General features: G+C 45.4%; 1 protein-coding gene across 3 annotated transcripts in view; it reads left to right on the top strand.

Moving 5' to 3' along the window:
• Positions 1-26040, top strand: part of LOC134346549 (regulator of G-protein signaling 3-like) — a 124284-nt gene that overhangs the window by 13048 nt on the left and 85196 nt on the right. Inside the window, exon 1 of one of the 3 annotated variants that reach the window (XM_063047963.1) lies at positions 23314-23675. The exons of the other annotated variants lie outside the window; for them this stretch is intronic. Coding sequence (XP_062904033.1) covers positions 23640-23675 — 36 coding nt within the window. The 5' untranslated portion in view covers positions 23314-23639. Of the gene's footprint in view, positions 1-23313; positions 23676-26040 lie in introns of those variants that run through there. 3 annotated transcript variants of the gene reach the window in all.

The following is a 26040-nucleotide window of genomic DNA, read 5'->3' as shown; positions in this document are numbered from 1 at the left end:
AGGAGGAGTTTCAGGAGCCTGAAGACATACACTCAATGTTTCATGAATAGGTTCTTCCCATCTGCCATCAGATTTCTGAATGGACAATAGAAACATAGAAAATAGGTGCAGGAGTAGGCCCTTCGGCCCTTCGAGCCTGCACCGCCATTCAGTATGATCATGGCTGATCATCCAACTCAGAACCCTGTAGCTGCCTTCTCTCCATACCCCCGATCCCTTTAACCACAAGGGCCATATCTAACTCCTTTTTAAATATAGCTAATGAACTGGCCTCAACTGTTTCCTGTGGCAGAGAATTCCACAGATTCACCACTCTCTGTGTGAAGAAGTTTTTCCTCATCTCGGTCCTAAAAGGCTTCCCCTTTATCCTTAAACTGTGACCCCTCGTTCTGGACTTCCCCAACATCGGGAACAATCTTCCTACATCTAGCCTGTCCAATCCCTTTAGAATTTTATACGTTTCAATAAGATCCCCCCTCAATCTTCTAAATTCCAGCGAGTATAAGCCTGGTTGATCCAGTCTTTCTTCATATGAAAGTCCTGCCATCCCAGGAATCAATCTGGTGAACCTTCTTTGTACTCCCTTTGTGGCAAGAATGTCTTTCCTCAGATTAGGGGACCAAAACTGCACACAATACTCCAGGTGTGGTCTCACCAAGGCCTTGTACAACTGCAGTAGAACCTCCCTGCTCCTGTACTCGAATCCTCTTGCTATGAATGCCGGCATACCGTTCGCCTTTTTCACCGCCTGCTGTACCTGCATGCCCACTTTCAATGACTGGTACATAATGACACCCAGGTCTCGTTGTACCTCCCCTTTTCCTAATCGACCACCATTCCGATAATAATCTGTTTTCCTGTTTTTGCCACCAAAGTGGATAACTTCACATTTATCCACATTAAATTGCATCTGCTATGAATTTGCTCACTCACCCAACCTATCCAAGTCACCCTGCATCCTCTTAGCATCCTCCTCACTGCTAACACTGCCACCCAGCTTCATGTCATCCGCAAACTTGGAGATGCTGCATTTAATCCCCTCGTCTAAGTCATCAATATATATTGTAAACAACTGGGGTCCCAACACTGAGCCTTGCGGTACCCCACTGGTCACCGCCTGCCATTCTGAAAAGGTGCCGTTTATTCCCACTCTTTGCTTCCTGTCTGCCAACCAATTCTCTATCCACATCAATACCTTACCCCCAATACCGTGTGCTTTAAGTTTGCACACTAATCTCCTGTGTGGGACCTTGTCAAAAGCCTTTTGAAAATCCAAAGCTACCACATCCACTGGTTCTCCCCTATCCACTCTACTAGTTACATCCTCAAAAAATTCTATGAGATTCGTCAGACATGATTTTCCTTTCACAAATCCATGCTGACTTTGTCCGATGATTTCACCGCTTTCCAAATGTGCTGTTATCACATCTTTGATAACTGACTCTAGCATTTTCCCCACCACCGATGTTAGACTAACCAGTCTATAATTCCCCGGTTTCTCTCTCCCTCCTTTTTTAAAAAGCGGGGTTACATTAGCCACCCTCCAATCCTCAGGAACTAGTCCAGAATCTAACGAGTTTTGAAAAATTATCACTAATGCAACCACTATTTCTTGGGCTACTTCCTTAAGCACTCTGGGATGCAGACCATCTGGCCCTGGGGATTTTTTTCTGCCTTTAATCCCTTCAATTTACCCAACACCACTTCCCTACTAACATGTATTTCCCGCAGTTCCTCCATCTCACTAGACCCTCAGTCCCCTACTATTTCCAGACGATTATTTATGTCCTCCTTAGTGAAGACAGAACCAAAGTAGTTATTCAATTGGTCTGCCATGTTCTTGTCCCCATGATCAATTCACCTGTTTCTGACTGTAAGGGACCTACATTTGTCTTAATCAGTCTTCTTTTCACATATCTATAAAAGCTTTTACAGTCAGTTTTTATGTTCCCTGCCAGTTTTCTCTCATAATCTTTTATCCCTTTCCTAATTAAGCCCTTCGTCCTCCTTTGCTGGACTCTGAATTTCTCTCAGTCCTCAGGTGAACCGCTTTTTCTGGCTAATTTGTATGTTTCTTCTTTGGAATTGATACTATCCCTAATTTCGCATGTCAGCCATGGGTGCACTACCTTCCCTAGTTTATTCTTTTGCCAAACTGGGATGAACAGTTGTTGTAGTTCATCCATGCGATCTTTAAATGCTTGCCATTGCATATCCACCGTCAACCCTTTAAGTATCATTTGCCAGTCTATCTTAGCTAATTCACATCTCATACCTTCAAAGTTACCCTTCTTTAAGTTCAGAACCTTTGTTTCTGAATTACCTATGTCGCTCTCCATCTTAATGAAGAATTCCACCATATTGTGGCCACTCTTACCCAAGGGGCCTCTCACGACAAGATTGCTAATTAACCCTTCCTCATTGCTCAATACCCAGTCTAGAATGGTCTGCTCTCCAGCTGGTTCCTCGACATGTTGGTTCAGAAAACCATCCCGCATACATTCCAAGAAATCCTCTTCCTCAGCACCCTTACCAATTTGGTTCACCCAATCTATATGTGGATTGAAGTCACCCATTATAACTGCTGTTCCTTTATTGCACGCATTTCTAATTTCCTGTTTAATGCCATCCCCAACCTCACTACTACTGTTAGGTGGCCTGTACACAACTCCCACCAGTGTTTTCTGCCCCTTAGTGTTATGCAGCTCTACCCATATCGATTCCACATCCTCTCGGCTAATGTCCTTCCTTTCTATTGCGTTAATCTCCTCTCTAACCAGCAATGCTACCCCACCTCCTTTACTTTAATGTCTGTCTCTCCTGAATATTGAATATCCCTGAATGTTGAGCTCCCATCCTTGGTTACCCTGGAGCCATGTCTCTGTGATCCCAACTGTATCATATTCATTAATAACTATCTGTGTTATTCATTAATAACAATGAACCCATGAATGCTTCCTCTGTAATCTATTCACTTTTTTTGGCATTACTTATTTAATATATTTTTAATATATGCTTCTTATTGTAATTTATAATTTTATTATTATATATTGCAATGTACTGCTGCAAAATAACAAATTTCATTATTTATGCCTATGGTATTAAACATGATTCCGAGGTCATGGAAGGATAGGGCAAAGTTATGGACTTTGGGATGGGGAGGGATTTGAAACGTGCACAGTGAAGGCCCTTCAGACCCTTTGAACCAGCTTGTCAATCATCAGGGTGTGAACCTCGGCCCAGCTCTGCTCCAGATCCTGTCCTTTGGTGACCCATGTGTTTCCTCCTGTCCCTGGGCTCAAGGCTGTCCATTCCCAGACCTCCTGCCAATATACCACAGTCACTAGCATTGGCACAGGTCTGAACAGGTACATTGCATAACTTGCAGCACCATCACAGGCACAGAGCATCAGGCAAGCAGTGTTCCCAAGAAAGAAAAACATACATTAAAAATAAATTACAAACATAAGAGATTCTGCAGATGCTGGAAATCCAAAGCAACACACACAAATTTCTGGAGAAACTCATCAGGTCAGGCAGCACCTGTGGAAATAAATAAACAGTTGATTTTTCAGGATGAGACCCTTCTTCAGGACTGGAAAGAAAGGGGGGAGACACCAGAATAAAATGGTGGTGGCAGTGGAAGTAAGGTAACTAGAAGGTGAAAGGTGAAGCCAAGTAGGTCGGAAAGTCAAGGGCTGGAGAAGAGGGAATCTGATAGGAGAAGAAAGTGGATCATAGGAGAAAGGTGAGGAGGAGGAGCACCAGGGGGAGGTGATAGGCAGGTGAGGGGAAAAGGTGAGAGACCAGTGTGGTGAATGGAGGAAGAGGGACGGGGGAGGGGTAAAGAAAGAAAGAGAAAAAAAATTGCCAGAAGGAGAAATCAATGTTCAAAGACCCTTCACTCCCTTGTCTGGTCTTTTGGCTCCCAAGGGGGGGTTTGAGCGTGAATGAGTGGGAAAGACATGAGTTGACATTTATAAACACAAAGAGATTCTGTAGATGCTGGAAATCCAGAGAAACACATACAAAATTCTGAAAGAATTCTGTAGGGCAAAACACAGTTGATATTTGGGGCCAAGACTCGTTATCAGGGCTGGAAAAGAAGGGGGAAGAAGCCAGAATTATACAAGAAAGAAACACAGTTGGAACTAAAATGCAGTCTATCATAGTTGCAAAATAGTCACAGCAATCAATGTGTTGCTATACTGACGTAGTGATTAGAATTATGCAGGTCGGATGAAGAATAGTTGTTTCTGAACCAGGTGGTTTTGTACCTCCTGTCTGATGGGAACTGTGAGAAGATGCCATGGTGAGGATCTTTGTTGCTGCATTTTGCCTTCCTTAACCCTATGAACTTGTGTTGCATCTTTGAAGGATCCATGGGTGTGAACTCAAGATCCTTTTGTTCCTCAGCCTTGCTAAGAATCCTGCCATTAACCCTGTACCACACATCAAAGTTGCCATTTAACCCTGTACTCTGTCTTCAAGTTCAAACTTTCAAAGTGAATCACTTTACAGTTATACAGATTGACCTCCGCCACCTCTTACCCCAGCCCTACAACCTATCTATGTAACCTATGACAACCTTCAACACTATCCAGAGCACAACCAATCTTGGCTTCATCTCCAAACTTACTAAACCAGCCTGGCACTTCCTCGTCCAAGTCATTTACAAAAATCACAATGAGACAGGGGTCCCAGAACTGACCCCTGTGGAACACTACTGGTCACCGACCTACGGTCGGCATAAGGTCACCCAGTACTGCAGGTCACCAATTTTCTGTAAATACCTGGGTATTATTTAATTTTCTGTAAATACCTGGGTTTCTGTCTCTCTCCTCAGGTCGTGAGCTCTAGACCCCATCGCAAAAAATGGATGATAAAAAACATTTTCCCTTCTCATCTCTAATCCTTCTCCTAATATGTCCATGTTTCTCTAGTGTTTGACCAATCTTCTAAGTGAACCAAGTGCTGTTTACACCACTGGGGCCCCTCTGGACTTTAATACACCTTCAATTCTCAACTGCCTCTGTTCAAGCCTCTCCAATCTGTCTCAGATCATTGCATGAGTTCTCACAAACTCTGCTCGGCAAACTTGTCATCACCTTCAGAACTGAGATAAAATGGTTCAATAGCAACTGCAAAGCACAGTGCTAATTTATTCTGTCTGTATCCTTTCCCATTCATTTCCTTTATGCTGTTTAAGCTTTGGAGTATTTATAGAACCATTTGGAGGCTTAAGTACAGCTGTTCTGTCTCCGGGCACTAAACTAATAAATTATCTTTCTTCTGTGGAATATTAATCATTCTTGGGGTTTGAAAAGCAATGTTATTTTTGAATTTTATTCCGCTTCCACAGCGGTGAAGTCTGAGATCTCAAAATCCCAGATGCACTGACCACGAAGCTCATTAACTGAGAAAGGGAACAATGTGTTCTATAAACAGCGTAGTCATAACGGATTGAACAGCCATTCAGAATCAGAATCAGAATCAGAATTGTTATCAAAGTCAGAATCAGAATGAGAATTATAATTAGAATCAGAATTAGAATAGTGAAACAGTGTACATGGGTTCATTGTCTATTCTGAAATCTGATGACAGAGAGGAAGGAGCTGTTTCGAAAGCATTGAGTGTGGATCTTCATACCTCCTCCCAGGTGGTAGTGAAGAGACCATGTCCTGGATGGTGATGATTTTTCATGATGGATATCACTTTCTTGAAGAACTGGTTATTGGAGATGTCCTCGATGGTGGGGTGCCTGTGATGGAGCTGGCTGAGTCTACAACATTCTGATGGTTCTTTTGCTCAATGTCCATAGGAAATCTTCCCACCTCTTTCAGCCAAACCATCCATTCTCAAAATGTAGGCGCCACCAGCATTCACAGCCCTTGACGTCACGGTGGTGGGCCACTGCTGTCCTTGTGGAGCTGCAGGGGAGGGAGTGTCAGGATTTAGACCCCATGATATATTTCATGCAGTGGGTGCCCACTGCGCTTTGTGGAGGCATTGAGTTTGGGGGATGCGGATAGAGTGGAACCACAGCGCAGTCTGTTGAGAGCGCGCACTGCAGCAACTGTGTACCAGTAGTGAAGGGAGGGAGTGCAAGTGGGGGGAGGGCATGCTATTCAAGGGGTTTCCTTACACTAGACAGTGTCGATGTTCCTGAGATGTTGGAGGTTAGTGGGGAGGTCTCATTACACCACTGATTCATGCCTTGAAATTGGTGCACACACCTTGGAGTTTCACTTGGGGGGAGCCATAAGACATCGGAGAAGAATTAGGCTGTTACGCACATTGTGTCTGCTCTGCCATTTGATCATGGATGATTTTTTTTCCCTCTCAAACTTATTCTCCTGGTTCTCCCTGTAAGCTTGTTAGTCAATTAGCTAACCAACTTCGATTTAAATATATCCAATGCTTTTGGCCTCCACAACCATCTGTGGCAATGAATTCCATAAATTTAGCACCCCCTGATGAAAGAAATCCCTCCTCATCTCTGTTTCAAAGCAATATCCCTGTATTCTGAAGTTCTCCCACTATTGGAAACATCATCATGTCTGTTCTAGCTAAGTCTTTTAATTCTTTGTAGGTTTCAATGAGATCATCTCTCATGCTTCTAAACTCTCAAGATTACATACTGAGAACCATCCAACATTCCTCATATATTAACCATAACCACAAGAAATTCTCCAAATGCTGGAAATCCCGAGCAACACACAGAAAATGCTGGAGGAACTCAGAAGGCCAGTCGGCATCTATGAAAATAAACAAACAGTTGACTTTTTGGGCCGAGACCCTTCTTCAGAACTGGAGGAGAAGGAGGAGGATGCCAGAATAAAAAAGTGGAGGGAGGGGAAGTAAGACTAGCTAGAAGGTGATAGGTGAAACCAGGTGGGTGGGAATGGTAAAGGGCTGGAGAAGAAGGTATCTGATAGGAAAGGAGAGTAGATCATAGGAGAAAGGGAAGAAGGAGGAGTACCAGGGGGAGCCGACTGGCAGGTTGGAGGAGACAAGAGGCCGGAGTAGGGAAATAGAAGAAAAGGTGAGGTGGAGGATATTTTTTTACTGGAAGTTGGAGAAATTGATATTGATGGCATCAGGTTGGAGGCTAACCAGGCGGAATATGAAGTCTTGCTTCTCCCTGAGGGTGGCCTCATTGTGTCTCAAGAGGAGGTCATGGACTGACATGCTGGACTGGGAATGGGAATAACAATTAAAATGTGTGCCTTCTGGGAAGTGGCCATTAACCATTAACCCTTTCATTCTTGTAAACCTCCTCCAGATCCTCTCCAAAGCCAAGACATTCTTTTTTAGATAGGAGGCCCAATGCTCCAAATGTGATCTGCCCAATGCCTTACAAAGCCTCAAGCTGATATGATAGTTGCAATTAAGAGACAGTGAGATAGATACATGAACGTGCAGTGAATGGAGGGATACACAGCTTCTAATTCATTCTTGTGAGCACACAGGGTACGTGGCTGGCCCAGCCAAGAGGAAAGTTTAAAGGAGATGTGGTGGGAAGAGGGACTGTTTTTTAACACATTCCTGGAATGGTCAGCCAGAGGTGATGCAGGAAGCTGACACAGAAACTTAGAAAATCTACAGCACAATACAGGCCCTTCGGCCCACAAAGCTGTACCAAACTTGTCCTGACCTTAGAAATTACCCATAGCACTCTATTTTACTGAGCTCCATGTACCTATCCAGGAGTCTCTTAAAAGACCCTACCATATCCGCCTCCACCACCGTCACCGGCAGCCCATTCCATGCACTCACCACTCTCTGGATAAAACCTTACTCCTGACATCTTCTCCGTACCTACTTCTTAAAACTACTTCTTAAAGCACCTTAAAACTGTGCCCTCTCGTGCTAGCCATCTCAGCCCTGGGGAAAAGCCTCTGACTATCCACACAATCAATGCCTCTCATTATCTTGTACACATGATGGAGGGGTTTAAGAGGATGTATGGTGGACAGCAAATGGAGGGATCTGGAGATGTGCAGGCAGATGAGATTTTGTTTTACAGGCTGCAGCGGCTGGTCCTGACCCCAGGATGTCAGTGGCGGGAAACTTAGTGACAGGAAGCGGGAATGGACTTTATCAAACCATAGAGTCCTCGAACACAACAGAACAACAATAGGCCCTTTTGCTCATCTAGTTCATGCCAAACTCTTATTCCACCTAGTCCCATCGATCTGCACCCAGACCATAGCCCTCTCATCCATGTACCTATGCAAACCTCTTAAATGCTGCAACCCAGCACTTCCACCGGCAGCCCGTTTCACACTCTCACCACCTTCAGAGTGAAGTTCCCCCTCAGGTTCCTCTTAAATATGTCACTTTTCACTCTTAACATAATACCTCCAGTTGTATTCTCACCCAACCTCAGTGCAAAATGTCTGCTTGCATTTACCCTATCTATATCCCTAATAATGTTGTACACCCCCGTCAAATCTCTTCCCCCCCCCACCCCCCATTCTTCTACGGTCTAGGGAGTGAAGTTCGAACCTGTTCAACCATTCGCTATAACTTAGGTCCTCAAGACCCAGCAACATCCTTGTAAATTTTCTCTGTACTCTGATTCCCAGTGCAGAAGTTAGGAGTTAAACCCTGCTGAGACTCGGCCAGGCATTTAGACTGTGTCCAACCACGTATGAATCATGAGGAACAGGGAAAAAAAGAAGTTTCACAATCACAGAACTTTCCACGCTGTGTCACAAGGGTGGAATCTAACTGCATTACTTTAAGCTCCCAAAATCCAGAATGGAACGAAGAGCAACAGCGGATCTGTTTTAGTGATGGCAATTCAGGGAGACAACTCACCTTTCTCTAGCAGTTTAAATCAGCTTCCTTTAAGGCGATTCTGTTAATGGTGGGGGTCCATGGCATAAAAAAACGTCGGGAACCCCTGGAAGGTGCAAGCACTGCAACGCAACACAAACACAGGGATCTGCTGCACAGCAATATCACACAATCTGTAACCCGAAGGCATCGAGACTGCGTGCTTGGAGACACCTTTTATGGACAGAAGAAGGACTAGGCCAAAAATGGCACATCAGCAATGTCAGATGTTCTAAGTTTCATAGCACAAGAGATTCTGTAAATACCGGAAGTCTTGAGCAGCACACACAAACACAAAGTACTCGAGGAGTTCAGAAGGTTAGTCCCCAGAGAAATTTGTAACATACTGTTTGAGGGGGCAGTGGAAGCACAGACTCCCTTAACATTAAAGAAGTAGAGCGGGTAACAGACCAAATATGGACAAAAGGGTCTGGTCTACATGGGTACGTGATGCTTCACATGGGTAAGATAGGGTGAATGCTCTCTTCTCGCTGCTGGCATCAGGCAGAAACTACAGGAGCCTCAGGTCCCACACCAATAGGTCCAGGAACATTTATTACCCTCAACGATCAGGTTCCTGAACCAGCATGAATAACCTCAATTACCTCAACACTGAACTGATTCCACAACCTATAGAGTCACTTTCAAGAACTCTGCAACTGAAGTTCTCAGTATTTATCTATCTGTTCATTTATTTCTCTATATGTTTATTTATCGGGTTGTTTATTTATTCATTTCCCGTTTATTTATTTATCTATCTATTGATTTATTTATCCATTATTTTCTTTTTTTGTATTTTCACGGTTTGTTTTCTTTTGCACAATTCTTGTTTGTCGGTCAGTGTGTGTGTAGTTTCTCCTTGATTCTATTGTATTTTTTTGTTCTACTGCCAATGGCTGCAAGAAAATCAATCTCAGCTTGGTGTATGGTGAGTTATGCAGTGTGCACTTTGATAATAAATTTACTTTGAACTTTCAGCTGGCTCTGGGCTCCGCTATTCTATGGCTGACTTGAATAGGGCATATGTATGTGGCCCTGTTGAGTCCATATCTAGAATATTGTTGAGATTCAGTCTTCCCACTACAGATGCACTGGTTTGTGCTGGGGCAGGGAGGGTGATGGAAGTGCCCAGGATCAGTTTGTAGGACTGGATTTGTCCACTGTGGAGAGATTAATCGAACTGGGACAATTCCTTAGGCACATGAGACTACTGGTGCTGGAATCTGGAGCAACAAGCAAACTGCTGGAGGAATTCAGCCAATCCAGCATCTTTTGTGGGTCCAGTGGTGGGGGGAGGAACCATCAATATTTTGGGTCAAGACCCTACATCTCTGGGCCTCTTCAGTCTGAAGTTTAAGAAAGTTAGAAGAGATCACATTGAGGTAAACAAAGTACTCCATGAGCTTATCAAACCAGGTGCGGGAAGGGTATTTCTCTTAACTGGGGTGTCTCAAACCCAGAGGTCGGAGGTCGTATGGTCAGGGGTCAACTAAACATTAGTTTCACTGAGGCTGGTGAGTTTTTGTAATTCATGAGTAGGGGCTGAGTCATTGAGTGTGTTCAGGGAAAGATGGATGGATTTTTGGCTCTGAAGTGAATTCGGGGAAATGGGGTTGGTGCAAGAAAGGGGTGCTGAGGCAAAAAAAAAACAACTTAATGAACAGTGGAGCTCTCATCTCCTGCCATTCCTTGTGGAATTGTGTTTCTTCCTAGTTTCTGCTTTGGGTTGTGGAAGAGCTACATGTCCTGCTCTTCAAACCTCTGCATTAATTTTCATCACTTGATGGTATTGGTTAGTAAACTGGCCAGGCCCATCCCAAGGGGTGTGTGTGTGTGTGTGTGTGTGTGTGTGTAAATCAGAATCAGGTTTAATAACACTGGCCTATGTCATGAAATTTGCTGTTTTGCTGCAGCAGTACAGTGCAATATTTTATGTTTGAGCTCATAGAACAAGATGTTTCAATCCCTTTGATAAGCAGATCCCAGCTCAGGTCATAGCATAGAGATCTGAGGTGGGGCTTGAAGGGTGGAAGGTGCTCCCCAGGGGTGGTCAGCTAGGCACCACCCTTCCCCTTCTCAGATGTTTCGTCAGTTTAAGCCCAGTTCGTCTCCAGAGGGCTCAACAGTGCGACCCGGCATCCCAGGTGCAACCCAGTTGCCGTCACTCCTCTTCACACGTAACCAGTGACTGCTTCGCTCGGCTACCTCCAAGAGTTCTTTTATAGCTTGCCTGGTCTCAGACGCCCAACCCCTTCAGCAATCTGACCGCGGATGTAGCAACAAGTCCTCTGCGGCCAACATCTACTGGGAAAATCTGCGCCTTCCATCCACGTTGCTTAGCGTCTGCGGCCAGCTCAGCGTACCTTACATGTTTCCGCTCATACACCTTGCAGACCGCATCTTCCCAGGTCACTGTGAGCACTGAGATTACTACAGCCTCCAGACAGGCTGCTAGACTACAAGACTGAATCTGTTCTGAGTGTGGTGGTGGCTATCTTCTGGGGGAAATGCTAGCCTTTTGTCAAGATCGACAACCACGTTCCAGTCACGAGCAGGCCTGACACCAGCCGTGTCACTGAGGGTACCACTGTCTGCCCTTGCTGGACAAAGGGGATGGTGCTTCTTCCAGTCATATGGGGTTTAGAGTTGTCGTTCAGCCTTTGCTTCTCCACAATGGATGCCAAACACTTGAGGACCTGGTTGTGCCTCCATGTGTATCTTCCTCGAGTGAGGCTTACTTTGCAAGATGAGAGGATGTGCTTGAGTTTTGCTATTGTTCCACAGAGAAGACAAGCTGGGTCTTTGCCGAGTCACTGGTTCAGATTTTTGGAAGCTGGGAGAACATCATAAACAGCTCTTATAAGGAAGCTAATCTTTCTTTCTTCCTTTTCCCATAAGTCTTTCCAGCTAAATTTTCTTTTCTCAGTGTTTTTACACCTTGCCCACTGTTGCTGTTTTGCCTGGGACACTGCTCTTGCAAACCTCATCTGCTCCTCCCGTCACTGTACTTCCTCCACAACCATAGCTCACCCTTGCTTTTGTGTTGTTGCCTTTTCCCAAATGGGCCTATTTGAGCCTGTGCCAAGGACCCTCTTCCAGATTGCACCTGGTCCACCATGTCCCACCATGTCTGCAAACCTGAGAGCTGCTTTTGCCTGTTTTACTGACTCTGCTGGACACCACTTTCTCCCTGTTAAGGTCCTGGGCGCAATATCCTGGACAACACTGTCACGGGATTCCGAGAGTCATCTCAAGTCTCACCTTGGCACACTTGAACTCTTCAGTCAGCCCCGTAACAGGCAGCTCCAGAGCTCCTTTGCCATACAGGTAGATGTTACTTAGCGATCTGGGAGGTCCATCCACTTCTTAATGAAGGAACTAACTGTCCTCTCCAGCTTTTCAACACCTGAGGGAGCAATCCAATCTGAAGGCACCAGAGCTTGAGGTTTCCTGGCAGCAAGGTCTTATCGTGGCTTTAAGCCCTTTGATGATTTCTCCTCTCAGCAGTTTCACTTGATTTGTATTACTGGGGTTTACATCATACCAATGCCCCAAGCTTTTAACTGACACTTCTGACAGGGTAGGAATTACTTTCCCATCCACATGGAACTTATAGTCGACCAGCCTTCCCTTGACTTTAGAAACGTTTCGAGACTTCTTTGTTTTAATCGTCATTTGGGCCCATTTGATGTTTGAATGGGAGCTTCTCAGACAACAGTTTGGTACATGGGATGGTAGTGTCAGGATAGTTAAATCATCCTTAAATGCCCAGGTTGGTGGTAGGCGTAGTCCTGACTTCAGTCGTTCTCCTCCTACTATCCATTTAGAAGTTCTAATGATTCCTTCCATTGCCGTGGTAAAGGCCAGTGGAGAGTTGGTGCAACCTGACCTTATACCTGTCTCCACAGGCTGCCTGACTGTGTTGTACTCTGCGGTTATCAATGAGACCTGGTGATCTCAAAAGTAGGCTTTGACCAGGGTTGTAACACATTTTGGTGCACGGAAGAATTCGAATGAAGACCACAGGAGGTTCTGCGAGACTGACCCAAAGGCATTGGCTAGGTCTAAGAACAAATCATAGAGGTCTCTTCTTTCCCTTTTAGCAGTTTGTATTTGATACCAAATTATGCTTGTGTGTTCCAAGCAGCCAGAAAAACCCAGCATCCCTGCCTCCTGCACATGTGTGTCAATGAAGTTATTTTCCTCCAGGTAAATAGACAACATTTGTGCTATGACACTGAAAAATATTTCCCTTCAACATTTAATAAATGTATTTGCCAAAACTGTCCCATTTCTGAGGAATCTTTCTTTAGGAATTAGAATTCCTTCTGCCCGGAATAAGTTTATTCTTCCAGACCACCTTCCTCTGTTTCCATAAGAAGTTCAGGACTCAGTGCATTTTTGTAGAGTTTGTATGGAACTCCACCTGGCCCTGACACTGACGCAGCCCTCGCTCGCTTTACGACTTTTATTACCTCACTGTATCTGGGGGGACTGATGTCAAATTGCTGATGTGGAGGGTGGATGGGTGGCATATCTGTAGGTGGTGAGATGTGGTTAGCTCTCTGGCTGTCTGAGTATGTCAGCTTCAGATGATCTTCCAACTCTTCCTTTGACATCTTAAGTGTTCCATTCTTCTGCTTTGTGAAAATGCTTTTCACGAACTCGTAGGGGTCCTTATATAACTGTGTCCAAGTATGCTTATTCTTCTTTCTTCGAAGCCTAAGGTTTTCTGCCCTCCTTGGAGTCAACAGTCATGCCTTTAGTTCTGCCTGCAGGATGTTGACTCCTTCTTTTTCCTCCATGGTTGATTTTCTTCACTGTTTCTTCAATTGTCATCTCTCCTTAATGAGCCCCCTATCTCATGTCCTGGGAGATGGGGATCCTTAATGATGGATTCCACCTTTCTGAGGTATTGCCTTCTGAATGTGTCCTGGATGCTGGGGAGGCAAGAGCCTTTGATGGAGCTGACTGAGTTTACAGCTTTCTGCAGCTTTTTCCAATCCTGTGCAGTGCTTCTCCATATCAGATGGTGACGCAACTAGTTAGAATGCTGTCCACGGTACATCTGTCAAAATTTATGAGTGTCTTCGGTGACTTACCAATTCTCAAATTCCTCATTTCCTGCTTCAATTTGTTGGGCCCAGAATTGATCCTCAGAGATGTTGCCACCCAGGAAATTGAAACTGTTCACCCTTGCACTTCAGGTCTCTCGATGAGGACTGGTGTGCGTTCCCTCGATTTTCCCTTCCTGAAATCCACAATTAATTCCTTTGTCTTACTCACATTGTGTGCAAGGTTGTTGTTGCGACACCATGCAACCAGCTGATCTATCTCGCTCCTGTATGCCTCCTTGTCGCCATCTGAAATTCTGCCAACAATAGTTGCGTATCAGCATATTTATAGATGGCATTTGAGTTGTGCCTAGCCACACATTCATGGATATAGAGAGAGCATGAGTATGTGTATTTGAATATGAGTGAGTGTGTGTGTGTGTCTCCCATCTCCAAACTGAAACAGTACCATAACTTTCATTCTGAACATCCACTGGCCAGGAGTCTGAGTCAGGCAGGGATGTGCTTTCCTTCCCTGGAAGTTTGGAGGCATTTAATGCTTCATCCTGTAGAACAGTTCCAGGTCCCTGAACTGCCCGGTTAGACTGGAGAAGTTAAGAAGATCACAGAGTCATGCACCATGGAAAGGGTCATTTGACCCAACTGATCCACGTCAACCAAGATGTCAATCCAAGCTGGTCCTACTTTCTAAACCTTTCCTATCCACGTTCCTGCCCAAGGTATGATGGCACAGAATCCTGACCAGTTGAGAAGGCAGGAAGGTGTCTCATTAGCAGACAGTTCAGAGGACACGGATTTAAAAAAGGAGCAAAATATTTAACGGGGATACAAGTATTTTGGGACAGGAATGGTGGAAGTTTTTGGTGGAGCCAATGGATCCTCAATTCAGAACAGTTAGCATAGTTCTGTGTATCTTGCGTCAGGAAGGGTCTTGGCCCAAAATGCCATCTGCTTATTCCTTTCCATAGATGCTGCTTGACCTGCTGAGTTCCTCTAGCATTTTGTGTCTGTTGCTCTGGATTTCAATCACCTGCAGAGTCTCTTGTGTTTATAAATCTGTTGGAGTTTGTTGAAGAGGTAACCAAGAAGACTGATGAGTTCAGGCTGGCATGTCTTGTTTAGATGGACTTGAGCAAGCCCTTGCCAAGGTCCCACTTAGAAGGTTATTCTGGAAAATTAGACACATGGGAACAAGTGTGAACAAGTGAATTGGATAAATAATTGACTTGATGGTGGACATCTGTTTCTTGGACATTCATCTATTATGCGGTTGATATAGTTTTGTAACTTACAGTTATATTTACGCCCTCCTTGCAAAACTCTGATTAATATCTCCTCCAGTGATGATCAACACTGGTGCACTGGCTTAGCCCACTGCTGTACTCCCTCTATACCCATGGCTGTGTAGCTAGCTATAACTCAAATGCCATCTCTAAATTTGCTGATGACACAACCATTGTTGGTGGAATCTCAGATGGAGATGATAGGGCATCCAAGAGTGAGATATAGCAGCTAACTGAGTACGTTCAGTAACAACCTTGCACTCAACATCAGTAAGATGAAAGAGCTGACTGTGGACGTCAGGAAGAGTAAGATGAGGGAACATGAACCAATCCTCATAGAGGGATCAGAAGTGGAGAGTCTGAACAATTTCAATTTCCTTGGTGTCCTGATCTCTGAGGATCTAACCCAGTCCCAACATATTGATGCAGCTATAAAGAAGGTAAGACAGCAGCTATATGTCATTAGGCTTGTCACCTAAGACACTCAGAAACTTCTGTAGATTTACCGGCAGATGGCGGGGGGGGGGGGGGTGGTGTTGCTACTGCACAGGACCAAAAGAAGCTACAGGAAGTTGCAAAATTAGTCAGAGGCATCTTGGGTACTAGTCTCTCTAGTACCCAAGGAGCAGTGCTTCTGAATGGCAAAGTCCATTGTTAAGGACCCCCATCACCCAGGACGTGCCCTCTTCTCATTGTTACCATCAGGAGGGAGATACAGAAGCAATTCAGGGACAGCTTCTTCCCCTCTGCCATCTGGTTCCTAAATAGACATTGAACCCATGAACACTACCTCACTTTTTATTTTATATTATTTCTGTTTTGCACTATATTAAAATGTGTATATATTGATTTACCTTTTTTCTTTCTATATTATCATATACTGCATTGAACTGCTACTGCTATGTTAACAAAGTTTACGACTTGCGCCACTGATAATATCTGATTCTGATTCTGAAAGGAGAGCTATAAATAGCGGTGTGCTACGAGGGCCAGCTCTGGGAACTTGTTCATCATTTATATAAATGATTCGAATGAGAATGTACAAGGCACGTTTTTATGTACAGCTCCATGAACATCTGCAGATGACACTAAAATTGGTGGTGGTATAGACAGTGAGGAACATTATCAAAAGTTACTTTTTTGGCATAGGATAGATCTTCAGAATTGTTGACACCCAGGAATTTGAAGCTGCATACCCTTTCCATTGCTGATTTCTTGATGAGGATTGGTGTGTGTTTCCATGACTTACCCTTCCCTGTAGCCCATAAGTAATTCTTTGATCTTACTGACATTGAGTGTGAGGTTGTTGTTTCAACACCACTCTACCATCTCTCACGTCTGTAGTTCTGCTTGTCACCATCTAAAATTTTCCCAACAGTGGTTTTCTCATCAGGAAATTTATAGATGGCATTTGAGCTGTTTCTAGCTACACAGTTGTGGCTGATAAGAGAAGTCAATGGGCATCGTGAGGAAACCATAGAAACCATGGAAAAACTGCAGCACAGAAACAGGCCTTTTGGCCCTTCTTGGCTGTGCCGAACCATTTTCTGCCTAGTCTCACTGATCTGCACACGGACCATATCCCTCCATACACCTGCCATCCATGTATCTGTCCAATTTATTCTTAAATGTTAAAAAAGAACCTGCATTTACCACCTCGTCTGGCAGCTCATTCCATACTCCCACCACTCTCTGTGTGAAGAAGCCCCCCCTAATGTTCCCTGTAAACTTTTCCCCCTTCACCCTTAACCCTTGTCCTCTGGTTTTTTTCTCCCCTTGCCTCAGTGGGACCTACAAATGTTAACCATCCAAAATGCAGAGTTTCTATCTGTTTACTATATTTGGGGTAATACCAGCATCTATTGCTCATCCCTCATTGCCCTTCTACTGGAAACAACTCTGCTAATATTAGTGATTTAGATGAGAATGTACAAGGGTTAGTACGTTTGCAGCTGAAAGGAAAATCGGTTGTGTTGTTGACCGGGAAGATGGTTATCAAGATTTACGGCGGGACCTTAATCAGCTGGGTAAGTGGGCTGAGGAATGGCAAATGGTGTTTAATCCAGATAGAGCGAGGCATTGCACTTCACGGCACAGTAAAATAGTAGTCAGCAGAACGCTGTCACTGAGCCAGCAATGAAGATTCAGTTCTGCTGCTCTCTGTAAGGACTTTGCATGCTCTCTCCATAACTCACTTTGGTTTGGGTGGTCCAGCTTCCTCTCACATTCCAGGACTGCACTAGTAAGCTCTGGGCATGATATGTTGGAGCATGGCGACATTTGCAGGCTGCCCCCCAGCACATCCTCGGACTGTGTTGGTTGTTGCTGATGTATTTCACTGTATTATTCAATATTTTGATGTACATGTGACAAATAAAGTTATTCTTTGGGAAGTTAAACCAGAATAGGACTTACACAGTAAACCGCACAGCCCTGGAGAGTGCGATAGAACAGACATCAGAGTGCAAATAGACAGTTCCGTGAAATTGGTAACACAATAGAAAGGGTGATGAAAGAGGCATTTGGCAAGCTGTCACCGCCTTGAGTAGGAAATGTATAAGACATTATGTGCAGTTATAAAAGACATTAGTGAGGCTGCATTTAGAGTATTGTGTACACTCATAGTTCTGTGAAAATAAGAAAGATATCATTCAGCTGGAAAGAGTGCACCGATGGTTTATTGGAATATTGCCAGGACTGAGTTGGAAAGACAGGTTGGGCAGGATAAGGTTTCATGAGTGGAATGTAGGAGACTGGGGACTGATTGTGTAAAACCACGACTTCAGGCCTTTCACAAGGACCAGTAATTAAAAACTAGACAGCATAGGCTGAAGGTGCGAGGGGAAAGATTTAAAGGGGATCATTGGGTGGTAGACGGAGGAAGGCAGACAAAGAGGGAGAGGGAGAAATGGAGCAGGAAAAGAGGGTAAAGTTGAAGACAGCTGATGGAGGGTGATTGGAATTGGTTTATAATTGTAACATGTCCAAATTACAGTAAAAGACTAAACACAAGTGATTCTGCAGATGCTGGAAGCCACACACAGGTCAGAGGAGCAACGCCTCCTATTCCTTGTGGGTAGCCTCCAACCTGATTGCAGGAATGTTTATTTCTCTAACTTCCAGAGATCTCTCCCCCCTTCACAACCTTCTCTTTTCTCCATTCTTCATTCTGACCCCCTCTTACCCCTTTTCCCTCACCTGCTCGCCACCTCCCTCTGGTGCCCCTCCTCCTTCCCTTTCTTGCATTGTCCACTCTCGTTCTATCAGATTCCTCTTTCCTCTTCTACTTTCCCCCTCACCTGGTTTCGGCTATCATCAGCCATTTTGTACCCCTGCCCTACACCAACCCTCTTATCCTGCTTCCTGCCCCCTTCTTTTCCAGTCCCGACAAAGCATTTTGGCCGGAAATCTCAACTGTTTATTCCCATTCATGGATGCTACTCGATCTGCTGAGTTCCTCCGGCACTTTGTGTGTGAAAAACTTCTCGTGCATGCCATCCAACACAGATCACTTCATCGCATCAGTTCATTGAGGTAGTACAAACTGAAAAGCAATACCAGAACGCAGAATAAATTGTTGCAGTTACATAGAGAGTGCACTGCAGGCTGACAATATGGTGCACGGCCATAGCGAGGTAGATTGAAAGGATAATAATTCACTTTTATTGTAAAAGATGTCTGTTCAAGAAACTTGTAGGAGGATAAAAACTGCCTTCGATCCTGGTGGTACGTCCTTCTGCCTGGGGGATGGGGACTTTGATATGTTGGCTGCTTTACGGTGGCAGCCAGAAATATAGACAGAGCCCGTTGGAGGGGGTGGGGGGTTGCTTTTGTGATGTGCTGAGCTGTGTCCACAACTCACTGCAGTATCTAGAGGTCAAATGTTGGTTGTCATACCAAGCCATGATGCATCTGGGTGGGATGCTTTCTATGGTGCATCTGTGAAAAAATGCAATAGATCAACGGGGGTGAGCCATGGTACAGCAGGCCTAAAGAGGCTGAATGGCCTGCCTGCTTTCGGGAGTGATGGGTGAAGGCAGACGTGAGTGCTGGAGACCTGCCAGGCCTCCATGGAAACAGAGTTTTGGCAGGAGCCCTGTGTATATTTTACCCTGTAAACCACAGCTGACGTACAGACATATACCACAGCATTGCAAGCCAAATATTTAATAACAGCGACTCACAAGAGATCCATTGAGTCTATTGTTTATGCACTGGGATCTGCAGTATGCAATTCCCAATCCAACTGGAACAGCCAGAGGCCAATGGGATGGGAGCAAAATGACCAGGTAACAGGAGTTCTGGATGAATCGAAGGGGGGAATCAAGGCCTAAAGGACGGCAGGATCAGATTAGAGGCGTTTCAAACCCTGTGTCATGGGTAATGAGACATTGAAGAGGGAGAGTTGTGACAGTGTAGAAGGAAGCTTCCTCAGTTTTGTCCCCATGCTCTGGGATTGTATGACAAGCCTGTGTGGAGGGAGCTTTCTTCAATATCGAAAACAATGCACTGAGACGTTTTGATGGCACTGTGTACAGGGATCCTTCCTCAATATTTAATCCCATTCTCTGAGACCATGAGATGGGAGACCGTAGAGGGATATCTCTCAATATCAAACCCCTGCTCCAGCGGTGTGAGGTGGGACAGTGTCGAGGGAGATTTCCTCAAAATTTGACCTCGTTCTCTGAGTGTGTGATGGGACAGGGTAGAGGGAGCTTAACTCAGTATCTTACCCCACGCTCTGGTATAGTGCGATGGGACGGTATAGAGGGCTCTTCCCCACACTCATTTTTAGTTAGAGATACAGTACAGGCCTTCCAGCGCAATGTGCCCATACTGCCCAATTATACCATTCTGACTAATTAATTTGCTAACCCGTATAACACACAAAATGCTGGAAATTCTGATGAAGGGTCTCGGCCTGAAACATCAATTGTTTATTCATTTCCGTGGATGCTGCCTGGCCTGCTGAGTTCCTGCAGCATTGTGTATGTGTTGACTTGGATTTTCAGCATCTGCAGATTTTCTCTTGTTTGTGATTCTACTAAACTGCACATCTTTGGAATGTGGGAGGAAATTGGTGCTTTCGGAAGAAACCCACGCGATCACAAAGAGAACGTACAAACCCCTTGCAGATTGCAGCGGGAATAGAACCCAAGTCACTTTCCTCTAAATCTAATCCTGTGACTGGAACGTGTGACAGGTCAGTATTAAAGGAGCTCCCCTTTATAAGCAGTGGGGAAATCCTTACAGTTATGGGGAGAACCTGCAGACTCCACATGGACAGCACCAGAGGTCAGGATCAAAGCCAGGTCTCCAGCGCTATGAAGCCACATCTCTACCCGCTGTGCCAGCCTGCCACAGTAATCAGACATATTTTCTCTTGGTTGTTGGTGATCCTTTGGGAACTCCCTTTGGCAGAGTTTTAAGTCAGAGGTGGACATTATTGATGAGAAAGAGGGTGAAACCTTTATTGGTTTGGTTTTATTATTACTAGTACTGAGATATAGTGAAAGGCTTTTCTTTAGTGTGCCAACCAGACAGATCATTCCATAAACAAAGTAAATTTATTATCAAAGTACATATATGTCACCATATACTACCCTGAAATTTATTTTCCTGTGGGCATTCACGGTAATTACAAAGAAACTCAACAAAACACAAAGAAGAGAAAATCTGCAGATGCTGGAAATCCGAGCAACACACACAAAAAGCTGGAGGAACTCAGCAGGCCAAGCAGCATCGATAGAAAAAAGTACAGCCGACGTTTCAGGCTGAAATCCTTCAGTAGGACTGGAGGGAAAAAAGCTGAATAGATTTAAAAGATGGGGGGAGGGGAGAGAAGCACTGGGTGATAGGTGAAACCTGGAGGGGGAGGGATGAAGTAAAGAGCTGGGAAGTTGATTGGTGAAAGAGACAGAAGGCCATGGAATAAAGAAGAAGAAAGGGGAGGGGGAGGAGCACCAGATGGGCGGGCAAGGACATAACATGAGAGAGGGACAAGGGGATGGGAAATGGTGAAGTTGGGGGGGGGGGGTAGTGGAGGAGAATCAACAAAAAAACTGCACATAACAAAAACAACAATGTGCAAAAGACAACAAACTGTGCAAATACAAGAAAGAAAAAAAAATATCATGAACATGAGTTGTGGAGTCCTTGAAGGTGAGTCCATAGCTTGTGGAATCAGTTCAGCGTTGGGGTGAGTGAATTTATCTCCTCTTGTTCAATAGCCTTATGGTTGAGCGGTAATAACTGTTCCTGAAATTGGTGGTGTGGGATCTGGGGCTCCTGTACCTTCTTCCTGATGGCAGCAGTGAGAAAGCTTGGCCTGGATGGTGGGGTTCCCTGATGGATAGATGCTGCTCTCCTGTGACAGTGCAAATTGTAGAAGTGCTCAATGGTGTGGAGGGCTATGCCTGTGATGGACTGGCCTGTACCCTCTTATTTTTGTAAGATCTTCCTTTCAAGGGAATTGGTGTTTTCAAATCAGGCCATGATGCAACCTGTCAGCATAGTACAAACATGTATCTGTAGAAGTTTATCAAGGTTTTATATGACATGCCAAATCTTCACAAACTTCTGAGAAAATATGGACACTGCTGTACATTCTTTGTATTGGCAGTCACGTACTGGGCCCAGGACAGATCCTCTCAAATTATAACACTGAGGAATTTAAAAGTTGCTGACCCTTCCACTCCTAACTCCCTGATGAGGACTGGCTCGTGGAACTCTGGTTTTCACATCTTGCATTCAATGATCAGCTCTTTGGTTTTGCTGATGTTGAGAGAGAGATTGTCGTTGTGGCACCACTCAGACAGATTTTCAGTCAACCTCCTATAGGCTGGTTATTCACCAGCTTCGATTCAGCCCACGGCAGCAGGGTCATCTGCAAACTGCAATATGGCCTTGGAGCTGTGTTTAGTCACACAGTCATAGACGTAAAGCAAGTAGAGCAGGGGATTAAGCACAGAGCCTTGTGGTAAGAGCTGATCATTGACTTCAGGAAGGGAATGATGAGTATGCTCCTGTTTACATGAGGTCGAGAGGGTTGAGAGCTTCATGTTCCTAGGAGTGGACATGAGTTATGGGCCGTCATGGTCCAACAATGTAGATGGCATGGTCAAACCAGCTTGGCAGTACCTTTACTTACTTTGGGGGCAAAGGAAATTCAGCTTGCCCCTGATGACCCTCATCGATTTTTATCAATGCACCACAGGAAACAATTTGTCTGGATGCAGAACATCTTGGTATGACAACTGCTTTGCATGTGACTGCAAGAAACTGCGGAGAGTTGGGGACACAATTGTTGTCCAGAGCAAACATCAGATTTGTGAGGAAATGTCATCTAAGTGACTTTGACCGTAGAGTGCTTATTGGTGCCAGATGGAGTGGTTTGAGTATCTCAGAAACTGCTGAACCTGAGATTTTCATGCAGAACAGCCTGGAGTGGTTCCAGAGGATGGTGCTAAAAAAATCCAGAGCAACAGTTCTAAGGGCGATTATGTCTTCTTAATGAGAGAGTTCAGAGGAGAATGGCCAGACTGGTTCAAGCTGCAAGGAAGGCGACAGTAACTCAAATAACCACACATTACCACAATGTGTGCAGAAGAGCATCTCTGAATGTACAATACACCAAACCTTGAAGTGAATGGGCTCTAGCAGCAGAAAGCCACAAACAGGCACTCGATGGCCACTTTATTAGGTACAAGTCGCCACTTATAAAGTGAACACAATGTATGTTCTGCATCACACGCAAAATGCTGAAGGAACTCAAGTCGGAGGAATAAACAGTCCAGGCTTTGGGCTGAGACCCATTATCGGGACTGGAAGGGAAGGGGAAGAAGCCAGAACAAGATATGGGGAGGGTGAGGAGTACAAGCTGGAATGTGATTGAGGGCGGGAAGGGAGGTGAATGCTGCATCGAACCCACTGCAGGGGGCTAGGGGAGGAGGAGCTAGGTTCGGTAGTAATCTGCCTTCTAATGGTTGGCGCACTGATGCCAAGGCACGGTGCATCGGGAGGCCAGCTTGCTCCCCCCTCTCACACTGATGAGGTGGGGGTGGGTCACTGAATAAGGGGCGGGGGGGGGAGCGGTGTATACACTGCTGAGTACAGTTCGGGTTCTGCGGAGTTGCTCAGTTTCCCGGAGAACTGGGGTGGGGGTGCTGGTATTCTTTGAGCCCCGACCAGCCCCGCGCGGGCCATTAAAGCAGCCGCAGTCCGCTCACAGTCGGTGTTGGAGACACACCGCAGTCAGGGGCTCCCCTGATCGCCAGCCAGCCGTCAGGAAGGGATCTGCAGCCGGAGGGAGTTGCAGCTGAGCTGCAGACGCCAGTGTGGCCAATACCGGCCTCCGCCGGGGCTCTGCCTCTCGTTCCCCTGTGCCCAGTTGACCCGTAGCCGCCCCGGATCGGAGAGGGCGCCGGGGCCAAGACGGATGGCGTCTCTCACCGTCTCAGCACTCGTGTGGCCAGTGAGTACACTCCTGCTCGCCCTCACACCCACCCTCCCATTTAACTCCCGCCTGCCTCTTAACCCTCCGCTCGCCGCTCGCTAAGCCCTGAAAATTCCTGAGTCAAATTTGAATGTATTATTGTTGAGTACATTGTGTTCACTTTATAAGTGGCGACCTGTATCACCAAGGGGAATGAGGGCAGCGGACACAGGAGAGCACCACAGTGGTGCCCCCTTGACGTTGTCGGTCACCCCCAACTTGGAAAGATATTACCGTTACTTCACCATCGAGCAAATGTATTGTCACGCACAAGTACAGACGCAAGTAAAAACTTACTTGCAGCAGCTCCACAGGCATATCCAATCAAATAAGCAGAATTCACAAGAAAGTAGAGAAAGAACCGTAAAACAATGTAATAGAATTTATGACAATCAATGTGCAAAAGCAACACACGCAAAATGCTGAAGGAACTCAGCAGGCCAGGCAGCATCAATGGAATTACCAAATTTCCCTCGGGATTAATAAAGTATATCTATCTATCTCAATCTAAAAAAGTAGTCGACGTTTTGCGCCGAGAAGTCTTTTGTCCGTAGATGCTGCCCGGCCTGCTGAGTTCCTCCAGCATTTTGCGTGTGTTGCTTGCATTTCCAGCATCTGCAGGTTTTCTCTTGTGTGTAACGTGCAAAAGAAAGCAGATTGTGCAGATAAACAAAAGCTGGGAACACTAGTGGCAGAGACCTTGAAAGTGAGTGTGTAGGTTGTTGAATCAATTCGGTGTGATGAGTGAGGTGTTTCACGCTGGTTCAGGAGCCTACTGTTTGAAGGTTGATAACTGTTCCTGAACCTGGTGGTGTGGGGCTCCTGTACCTCCTTCCCGATGGTAGCAGTGAGATCATGGCCTAGAGGGTGGTGGTGGTGAGGGGAGGGTCCTTGGTGACGGACACAGCTTTATGCTGAATGATAGCGAGGGCTTTGTCCGTGATAGACAGGGCTGTATCCACACTTCACACATGGCAATTAGAACAATTATTTGCAGAAGTATTCCAGGCACTGAGCATTAGTGACAACGTATTCAGAAGAAAAATATAAATTAACATAAATAGAATCTGAATTCAGAATCACTACCCCATGTCACATGTCACTATTATTACTAATACATGGTGGTGGCATCCGTTAGTCTTGCGAGACCATGGATCTGCGCCTAGAAAGTCTTCACTCTCCAGGGCGCAGGCCTGGGCAAGGTTGTATGGAAGACCGGCAGTTGCCCATGCTGCAAGTCTCCCCTCTCCACGACACCGATGTCCAAGGGAAGGGCAAGGTTCTGATACAGCTTGGCACCAGTGTTGCCGCCGGAGTTGCCAGAACGAGGTTGAAGGCAATGTCGGACTGCCTTAGGGACTCCAGCTCTGGATTTGTCCTCAGAGTTTACTCCCGAAGCCTTTCCCGTGAGTGGGTATGGCCGCAAGGCAGCGGAGGTTTGAAATCAGAGTTTTCCCTCTTTTAGATGGACTGCCTTCCCAGGCTTCAGTTATACAAGAATTGGTTCCTTAAGGTTGTCATGGCCTGGGGAGGGATGGGGGATAAACTGCCACTACCTATTAAATGCTCCCAATCTCAGATCGCCTCTAACAACCAAATCCACTTCCTGGCCTTCACATGTGGCGTAGATATTAAGCACAGCGTACTGTTCCTACTGGCAGCGGAAGGGGCAGAGGTGGCTTTAAAATCAGTTCCTTTGGGCAGATGGGGCTCATCAGCTGTGGTTGGCAACTCATCTAGCAGAAGGCAAACTCTTGAGTTCTGCATGTATATGGTAACATATACAGTATGTACTTTGATAATAAATTGACTTTGCTTTGAACATTGACCTTGTGCCTTTATCCACTCATGGGGAAGGCATTTTGAGCAAACCCCGAGCTGGAGTCTCTAAGGCAGGCCTATGTTGAGTTGATCGCTGACTGGCAAGTCCAGCAACGCCACTGGTGCCAAACTGTATCGGTCTCTGCCGTTCCTTTGGATTTCTCAGCTGCATGGAGAGGAGGAGCCTGCTGCATGGGCAACAATTTGCTCTCCATATCTTAACTCCCCTGGCTTGCACGCTGACTTGTTTATCACGTAGGCACCTAGGATGTAATGTCCATAGTTGACCTCAATCAATGAAGGGTCTCATCAAGAGTTGTAGAAGAAAGACACAATTAGAATCAAAATAAATAGCAGAAGTCATCGTAGTGCAAAGTGGTCATCGCCTTGCCGTGCTGAGGTTGTGATTAGGGCTGTGCAGGTTGATTCAGGAACTGAGTGGTTAAATGGATGTAGTTGTTGTTGAATCTGGTGGTGTGGGACTGAAAGTTCTGTACTGAAGCTTTAGAGAGGGTGCGGAGGA

The sequence above is a fragment of the Mobula hypostoma genome, chromosome 5 (genome assembly GCF_963921235.1).
Source record: "Mobula hypostoma chromosome 5, sMobHyp1.1, whole genome shotgun sequence".
Lineage (NCBI taxonomy): Eukaryota > Metazoa > Chordata > Chondrichthyes > Myliobatiformes > Myliobatidae > Mobula > Mobula hypostoma.
This window is presented reverse-complemented; position numbering and strand designations above follow the sequence as displayed.